Raw genomic sequence first — 9,245 nt, 5'->3', positions numbered from 1 at the left:
GTCTCCAGCTGAGGTTTTTCACACCTATTTGTCTGGACCATTTTTAATTGGAGATGCCGGGGATTGAACCTGGGGCCTTCTGCTTACCAAGCAGATGCTCTACCACTGAGCCATCGTCCCTCCCTTATCATATGAACATATGAAGGTGCCTTCAACTGAATGAGACCCTCGGTCCATCAAAGTCAGTATTGTCTACTCAGACTGGTCATAGCTCTCCAGGGTCTCAAGCTGAGGTTTTTCACACCTACTTGCCTGGACCCTTTTTAGTTGGAGATGCTGGGGATCGAACCTGGGACCTCCTGCTTACCAAGCAGATGCTCTACCACTGAGCCACCGTCCCTCCCGTCCACTATTTTAATGCATTTTTTTTAAAATGGCAAACTAGAATGTTGTTTTTATACATGTGTCACATGTTTAAATTAAGCCTCTGAGAACCTTACGCCCTCCTTTTAACCTACAGCAGACTCTCATTTATTGCAGGATACTCAATGAACATCAATCTGCTCGTCTGACGTTTCTTGCTGCCTTTGTTGCTTTAGCCCAGTGGATACAGGCTGGCAGTCGCTAGACCCTGGCTTGTGATTCTTTTAACTTGCTAAGGGACATTTCCCTGATTTTGCATGCTGATTCACTGCCCACTCCCTCTATATTTAGGACTGCTGGCCATTCCACCCTCCTGTCTGGCGAAGTGTGCTCAGAGAGCACACGAAAGCTTCCGTTCTGAATCAAACTTCGTTGTTCTTCGAGGTGACACTTGACTCCTGCTTTGTTCTACCACTTCAGACCAACATGGCCGCCCGCCTGGATCGATGCTCATATTTAGTTTACAGTCCACTAGTACCCCAAGATCTCTTTCGCACACACTGCTTCCCAAAAGAGTCTCCAGGACTAGAAACCTATTGGCGTACATGAAAGCTGGGCCGCACGGCAGATCCCAGGTGTGGAATTGCAGCAGGACTGGTCTCCTCTCCCTGGGCAAGGTGGAGCAACTGAGGCCCAGAAGTGGGGAGGCGCCACAGTCCCCTCACCACACCAAACCTCCCTGCCCCTCCGGAACCAAATCACAGTTACGAAACAAGAGAATTCCCAGTACCATTTATTACAAAAACGCCATTCACATTATGGGGGGTGGAAAGGGGGCGGAGGGGGGGCACGGGGTTTGGCAGCACATCCCGCCAGTTCTAGACCTTCACTCCCCCCCGCTTTTACAGAGTCTGTGGTTCATTCCTTCATGTGCACCTTTCTGCAGGGCACGCAGTGTCTTTGCAGGTAGGTGAGGCACGCTCAAGCGCCGCGGCCATCCGTTCTCCTCCGAGCCAGGCAGTCTGGGGCGTGTCATGTTTCGTGGAGGAATCCGTCCCTCCAAACCGCCGGCGTCTTCTTCCGTCAAAAACGTGGGCTTTCCTCCTGGAGCTTCCTTCCTGAGTCTCATCTAAGAGAAAACCAGAGCCAGCAGAGACGGGAACCTCGAATCCATTCAGAGAGGAGAAGCTTAAGAGGGGAATGGCTTGAAAACTCTGATTCGGAGAAGGAACAGATTGTCCCCTGCGACGCTGGGAGGGTGGAGAACTCTTTGGCGCTGGCATAAATCTGCCCCGGTGTCTCTCTTTCCTCTTCCTTTCCCAGCAGCTGTTTCAGGGTAGATATGAGCAGATTGCAGGGAAACCGTTCCCTAGCGTCACCGAGAAAGTGGCTCCCGTCTGACTCATTCGTGCCTAAATGTTCAGCCGTCGATGCCGGGAAATGGCACGATTGGTCAAGGGAGTTTTCGGCAGGCCCACAAATCCAGCCAGACAAAGAGTGCCCCTCAACCTCCAAGAGCAGAGCACCCACGAGACAGTCATGCCTCCTTAGCAATCGGTGTGGCCGTCTGAGCTGGGACTGTCCAAGATGACGGCGGGCAGGTGACGGGGCCGGTGCTTGTGGTGAAACATGCCAGAAACGTGGAAGGCCTAGAAATGGGGAAGTAAAAGAGAAAAGACCAAATGAGAGATGGCCAAAGGTCCCTGGGAGTTGGAGCCTCATAGTAACGGTCAGGTGGGACACTGGCCTGGCACCTCTCTCTGCCATCACACTGGTTGGGCCTCAGGAGACCAAGCAGTGAACATCTGGACCACGATGACCTGTGCTGACAGCCCTCTGTTAGACTAGGGCACGAGTGGCCAAACTAAGGCTCGGGAGCCACATGTGGCTCTCGCACACACATTGTGTGGCTCTAAGTCCCCACAGCCCCATCGGCCAGCTTAGAGAAGGCATTGCTCTCTTCCAATCACTTCGCCAAGCCAGGCCAGCCAGCAGCTTGGAGAATGCATTTAAAGTGGCTTTCTTTCCACCTCTGCCTCCCCCCCTCCATCTACTTTCCTTCCTTCCAACATCTGATGTTTGTGACTTGCAGGTCTCAAACATTTGATGTTTGTTCTATGTGGCTCTTACATTAAGCAAGTTTGGCCACCTCTGGACTAGGGGAAGGCCTGAACCAATGAGAAACCATGAGAAAGAAAGAGAGAGAGAGGAGGGAGGGAGAAAGAAAGAGAAGGGAGGGAGAGAGAGAGGGAGGGAGGGAGGGAAGGAGGGAGAGAGAAAGGAAGGAAGAAAGAAAGAGAGGAGGGAGGGAGGGAGAAAGAAAAAGAGAAGGGAGGGAGGGAGAGAGAGAGGGAGGGAGGGAAGGAGGGAGAGAGAAAGGAAGGAAGAAAGAAAGAGAGAGAGGAGGGAGGGAGAAAGAAAGAGAAGGGAGGGAGGGAGAGAGGGAGGGAGGGAGGGAAGGAGGGAGAGAGAAAGGAAGGAAGGAAGGAAGAAAGAAAGAAAGAAAGAAAGAAAGAAAGAAAGAAAGAAAGAAAGAAAGAAAGAAAGAAAGAAAGAAAGAAAGAAAGAGAAGGGAGGGAGGAAGGGAGGGAGAAAGAAAGAAAGAGAAGGGAGGAAGGAAGGAAGAAAGAAAGAGAGAGGAGGGAGGGAGAAAGAAAGAGGAGGGAGGGAGAGAGAGAGGGAGGGAAGGAGGGAGAGAGAAAGAAAGGAAGGAAGAGAAGAAAGAAAGAAAGAAAGAAAGAAAGAAAGAAAGAAAGAAAGAAAGAAAGAAAGAAAGAAAGAAAGAAAGAAAGAAAGAAAGAGAAAGCACTGGCTATAAACACTGGCTGATTTCCCAGAACGAGGAGATGGCAGTTGACTGAACTCTATGGCTTTGGCAAATAAACTGCTCTGGGCTATGCAAACAGAATGAAATTGCTGGCAAGATCTCTCTGTTTCTTTTTAATACACCCTCAGAGTTTCACAAGCACCCTAGGAGATGGACAGAGGAGAAGCGGAAGGAAGACCTCGGCTTAGCCGTCGAGATAACTTTGTTTTCCTGCCCGTGGGAGTCGGGTAGGAGGAGGTAAGGGCAGATTAATAATTAGCAAGGCCGGCAAATATCAACTTACCTGAGCTGCAGGAACCAAGCCAGGTGGCGAGGACTTTGCCAGCTTAGATAGATTTCAGATCTTAAAAAAAAAATGTTCCCCAGGAAAACCCCTTTTTCTCCCAAATGCAAATCAATAGAATAAAAATCCTTTTTCAGAAGAAAAGGAGGGATTCAAGTCCTATAAAGGCCTTCATGACCAGACCGCTGGCGTTGAAGCCTGAGTGGGAAAAGGGAGGCAAAGTCTGGGACAGATCTGAACGCCGACCCAAGCAGAAGGAGCAGGCCTCTTCTCCCCGTCTCTCTTCCTCTGCCTGTCTGAAATGTTCTTAGATTCAGGTGAGTCGCCATGTTGGTCTGAAGCAGCAGAACAAAGCTTGAGTTCGGGGGCACCTTGAAGACCCACAAAGTTTCATTCAGGGTATAAAGAAGCTGCCTTGTGCAAGAAGTGTGTGTGCACATGAAAGCTTTATACCTTGAATAAAACTTTGCGGGTCTTAAAATGTGCCACTGGACTCAAACTTTGTTGGGAAAGTTTCTTGTAATGCATTTTAATGCGGCCATGAAGCAATCTGGAAACGATGCTGCGTCATCCAAATCAATGCACACCTGTATATACTACATCAGGGGTGTCACACATCTGGCCTGGGGGCCAAATCAGGCCCCTGGAGAGCTCCTATCAGGCCCCCCGAGCAACTGGCTGTCATCTGCTTCCTTCTCCCTCTCTCTTGCTTCTTTCTGTGTAACAGCTTGCTTTGCAAGGCTCGCTCGATCGTACAGGAGCTAGAGAGCAAAACCTCTATTTTCTCCATTGGCTGCGGCTTCTCTCTTGGGGAGGAAGGGGGGGGGGAAGGGAGAGCTTGTTTTGTCAGGTTCTCTCAATTGCACAGCAGAGCGACTGAGCCAAGCCTCTCTTCTTTCTGTTGGCTGAGGCTTCTCCCCCTCCTGGTCCCCTGGGGAGGGAAAGAGCCAGAGCTTCCTTTGCCCAATTCCATGAATCCCATGGGAGAAATACAAAGAAAGCACCTTTAAGACAAATGAAAAAGCCCAGCAGGAACTCATTTGCATATTAGGCCACACCCCTTGATGATGAGGGGACTGGAGACCAAGTCCAATGAAGAAAGTTTGAAGGAGCTGGGGATGTTTAGCCTGGAGAGTAGGTGGCTGAGAGGTGATCTGATCACCATCTTCAAGGACTTGAAGGGCTGTTCTATAGAGGATGGGGTGGAACTGTTTTCTGTGGCCCTGGAAGGCAGGACCAGAACCAATGGGTTGAAATTCAATCAGAAGAGTTTCCGGCTCAACATTAGGAAGAACTTTCTGACTGTTAGAGTGGTTCCTCAGTGGAACAGGCTTCCTCCTTGGGAGGTGGTGGGCTCTCCTTCCTTGGAGGTTTTTCAACAGAGGCTAGATGGCCATCTGACAGCAATGAAGATCCTGTGAATTTAGGGGGAGATATTTGAGTTTCCTGCACTGTGCAAGGGGTTGAACTGGTTGACCCTGGAGGTCCCTTCCAACTTTATGATTCTATGATATAAATTTGGGGTGTTTGGGGCTGGAGAAAACCCAGACATGTCACGTGTGTTTTTCATCACTATATAATAATTTTTGCCAAAGTAGCCTATCGTCCAATTGGTGAAGATCCTGGCCTAGTTATAAGAACCTGATTGGGTTAGAAGAATCATAGAGATGGAAGGAACCACCAGGGTCATCTAGTCCAAGCCCCTGCACAGTGCAGGCAATTCACAAATCTCTCCCTTCTACACACACATACGTCCCCAGAGCCTCTGCTCCATGCCCAGAAGATGGCAAAACCCTCCAGGATCCCTGGCCAAACTGGCTTAGAGAAAAATCGCTGAACCCAAAGTGTGAATCAGCATTTCCCTGGGCGTGTAAGAAAGGGCCACGAGAACCAAGCACTGATGCAACCGTTCCTGCCCTCCTTCTCATGATCTGCCTAAATTCACAGACTCAGCATTGCTCTAAACTCACAAACCCCTCCCCCTAAATTCACAGGATCCTCATTGCTATCAGATGGCCTTCTAGCCTCTGTTGAAAATGCCAGCATGGTTGATGGCTGGGGCTGATGGGAGTTGTAGGCAAAAACATCTGGAGAGCTACCGTTGGCCACCCCTGTTCTATAGCTTCAAACCAACATGGTAGCCCACCTGAATCTATTATCTCAAGGAAGACCTCTTGGAGGTATAGCCACTGCCTACTATGCCATCTTTTGGTCACTACTCCTTCCTAGAGAATCAGGGAGATGGTTGCCTAGCCTTTTCTCTCATTCGCTAGCGTAGCTCTAGAATCATAGCATCCTAGAGTTGGAAGGGACCTCCAGGGTCATCTAGTCCAACCCCCTGCACAACGCAGGAAACTCACAAATAGCTGCCCCTAAATTCACAGGACCTTCATTGCTTTATGCTGCTTCAAGAAAAGCTACTGCTTCATTCATGGTAGGGTTAATTTAGTTTGAGCTAAGCCATATGCTCTCAAGTATTTTTCTGCGTTGGGGAATGTTCTGAAAATTCTTAATGTGATTAAAAAAAGAAAATCCTTGTCGGAGCTTATATACTAATAAACTCACGAAACTGTATAACCTGGGGTCTGAGTTCGTTCTTTGTCTGGGACTGTTATTACCAGGAAATGATCCCTCTCGCAAACACAGCTTTAGCCTGGAAATAGAGACCCAGTGTGGAGTAGTGGTTAAGTGCGCGGACTCTTATCTGGGAGAACCGGGTTTGATTCCCCACTCCTCCGTTTGCAGTGGCTGGAATGGCCTTGGGTCAGCCAGAGCTCTCGCAGAAGTTGTCCTTGAGAGGGCAGCTGCTGGGAGAGTTCTCTCAGCCCCACCCACCTCACAGGGTGTCTGTTGTGGGAGAGGGAGATAAAGGAGATTGTAGGCCTCTCTGAGACTCTGTCCTTGAAAGGGCAGCTTTTGGGAGAGCTCTCTCAGCCCCACCCACCTCACAGGGTGTCTTTTGTGGAGGAGGAAGGGAAAGAAGATTGTAGGCCACTCTGAGACCCTGTCCTTGAAAGGGCAGCTTCTGGGAGAGCTCTCTCAGCCCCACCCGCCTCACAGGGTGTCTGTTGTGGGGGAGGAAGGTAAAGGAGACTGTGAGCCACTCTGAGATTTGGAGTGGAGGGTGGGATATAAATCCAATATAATCATCTTCATGATACAGGTTAACACCCTGCCACAGGTGCAGTGGAGAGATTTGTGGAATGGGAGGGGGCGGGGAAGTTCTACTGGGAGGGGGGTTATTGCCTGGGAAGGTGGGCTGCTTCAGCCACAAGTTGAGTGGTATTAAGACCTCCCCCCTCCCGAGTTGTCATTTCTGTTGAACTTTGACATATTATTTTTTTTTTGGGGGGGGGTACATGGGGTTCCCCTGGTCAGAGGAGAGGTTAAAGGCCAATCGGTGAGAGACATTAAATCAGGTTAACCTTTGTGGGCACAGAATAAAGTGAAGAATCCCGAGTCATCTTTGAAGACCAACGAAGTTTTACTCAAGGTATGAGCTTTTGTGTGCAGGGACACTTCTGCAGACCAGACCGGCTACCTAGCTGGATCTACCCTGGGGGCGTGTGAGACAGACAGACAGCCCTGGCCCTTTTAGAATTCCCTGCCAGAGGACACAGTGACGGACACACGAATAAACAGCTTTCAAAGGGGATTAGGTAGATTCGTGGAGGATATCAGTGGCTACCAGCCATGGGGGCTGAGGGAAGCCTCCACATTCAGAGGCAGTCGACCACAGAATCTTAGAGCCAGGAGGCAACATCAGGGAAGGCCTCAGCCTCTCTGCCCTGTCGGAGGAACTGGTTGGCCACTGTGTGAGACAGGAGGCTGGACTAGATGGACCCTCCCTGGTCTGACCCAGCTGGGCTCTTCTGATGTTCTTCTCAGGGGAAGGCCTCAGCCTCTCTGCCCTGTTGTAGGCCCTCCAGAGGAACTGGTTGGCCACTGTGAGACAGGAGGCTGGACTAGATGGACCCTCACTGGTCTGATCCAGCATGGCTCCTCTTATGTTCTTCTCAGGGGAAGGCCTCAGCCTCTCTGCCCTGTTGTTGACCGTCCAGAGGAACTGGGTGGCCACTGTGTGAGGCAGGAGGCTGGACTAGATGGACCCTCACTGGTCTGATCCAGCATGGCTCCTCTTATGTTCTTCTCAGGGGAAGGCCTCAGCCTCTCTGCCCTGTTGTTGACCGTCCAGAGGAACTGGTTGGCCACTGTGTGAGACAGTGGGCTGGACTAGATGGACCATCCTTGGTCTGATCCAACAGGGCTCTTCTGATGTTCTTCTCAGGGGAAGGCCTCGGCCTCTCTGCCCTGTTGTTGGCCCTCCAGAGGAACTGGCTGGCCACTGTGTGAGACAGGAGGCTGGACTAGATGGAATACTGGTCTGCCCTTCTGATATTCTTATGAAGGCCTCGGCCTCCGTGCCGTGTTGATGGCCCTCCAGAGGAACCGGTTGGCCACTGAGCGAGATGGGTGTTGTACAAGATGGAGCGACTGGTGTGATCCAGCAGGGCTCTTCTGATGTTCTCATGTTCCAACCAGAGACAAAGTGTAGTCAAGGCAAAGGGTTCTACTCCAACGAGTGAGACCGACTGGAGTTGTGTTGTGCAGGCATTAGAATGGTGTTGCTGTTATATTATTTCGAGTTTGGCCCTTAGAGCTAAGCAGTAGGCTTTAAAAGCTGCCTGTGTCTCTAGCGGGCCGTGCCACCTTCTCCCCTGTCCTCCTGTCCGCTTTCAGCCAGTTCTCTCTTGAGATCTCTTCCCTCTAGTACACAAGCAGCTAAAATTACTGAACGTTCAGGTGCCTTCATTGTCTCCAAACTCTGCAAGGTGAGAATTCAGAGCAGCAGCAGCAGCAGCAGCAGCAAGGAATGTGATCTCCCAGGTTCTGCCGGCTCTCTCTCTTGGCTGCCCCGGAGGCTACTGGGTGGAGCTCCAATCGCCCAGCCAGGGTGGGAAGTTGAAGGATTTCCTCCCTGCAGCCTGCACACAATGCCGGCGAGGGCGTGCGCTTCCTTCCCTGCTTCCTGGTAGCTCCCATCCCCTGGCTCAGCCGGAGCTGAGATGCCCGACGCCTCGTGGTTCCCAACGCCGCCGTGGCAAATAAAAGAGGCCGTTCGGTTAAGGAAGGAGTGAAAACGGGAGGGAGGGGAGTTCAGGAGCTTCTCCCAAAGGGAGCCGCAAATGCCTGGGCCTGTCTGTTTGCTTTGTACTCAAGTCGCAACTGACTTAACGCCGACCCTGTAGGGGTTTCGAACAGAGGCGGTTTGCCACTGCCAGCCTCTGCACAGCGACTCTGGGCTTCTACTGGCATAAAAGCTGTGAGCTCCTGCATAAATTTGTTTGCTCTGGAGCCATTTTTCTTGAGCTGAGGCAGAAGTGTGTGAGCTGGAGGCTAAAAATCTGTGAGCTAGCTCACGCTAACTCAGGTTAGAGGGAGCCCTGCCTGCGAGGTAGGTGGGGCTGAGAGAGCTCTGACAGAAACTGCTCATGAGCAGAACAGCCTTGAAAAAGCTTGTGGCCAACCTTGCTTAGTGTAAGAGCCACAGAGAATAAACATCAGATGTTTGAGGGCCGTAAGAGGGAGGGAGGGAGGGAAGGAAGGAGATGGGGAGGGAGAGGCAGAAAGAAAGTAACTTTAACTTTAGATGCATTCTCCAAGTTGCCTGCTAGCTTGGAGAAGTGATTTAAAGAGAGAAATGCCTTCTCCAAGCCGGCCAGTGGGATGGGCGGGGGCTTCGAGAGCCACACAATATGTGTGAAAGAGCCACAGTTTGGCCGCCACTGGCGTAGTCCTCAGACTCTTCCCACAATCGAAACAGAGTCCCAA

General features: G+C 51.0%; 1 protein-coding gene across 1 annotated transcript in view; it reads right to left on the bottom strand.

The window, feature by feature from the left end:
* Positions 1 to 1,083: 1,083 nt before the first annotated feature.
* The window catches only part of LOC132581207 (phospholipid phosphatase 3-like), a 57,374-nt gene continuing 49,212 nt past the window's right edge, over positions 1,084 to 9,245 (bottom strand). The window contains exon 6 of the mRNA XM_060252352.1: positions 1,084 to 1,952. Coding sequence (XP_060108335.1) covers positions 1,851 to 1,952 — 102 coding nt within the window. The 3' untranslated portion in view covers positions 1,084 to 1,850. The remainder of the gene's footprint in view (positions 1,953 to 9,245) is intronic.

This window comes from Heteronotia binoei, chromosome 13, assembly GCF_032191835.1.
Source record: "Heteronotia binoei isolate CCM8104 ecotype False Entrance Well chromosome 13, APGP_CSIRO_Hbin_v1, whole genome shotgun sequence".
Taxonomy (NCBI): Eukaryota; Metazoa; Chordata; class Lepidosauria; order Squamata; family Gekkonidae; genus Heteronotia; species Heteronotia binoei.
The sequence above is the reverse complement of the archived record's forward strand: the minus strand, read 5'-3'. Positions and strand labels throughout refer to the sequence as shown.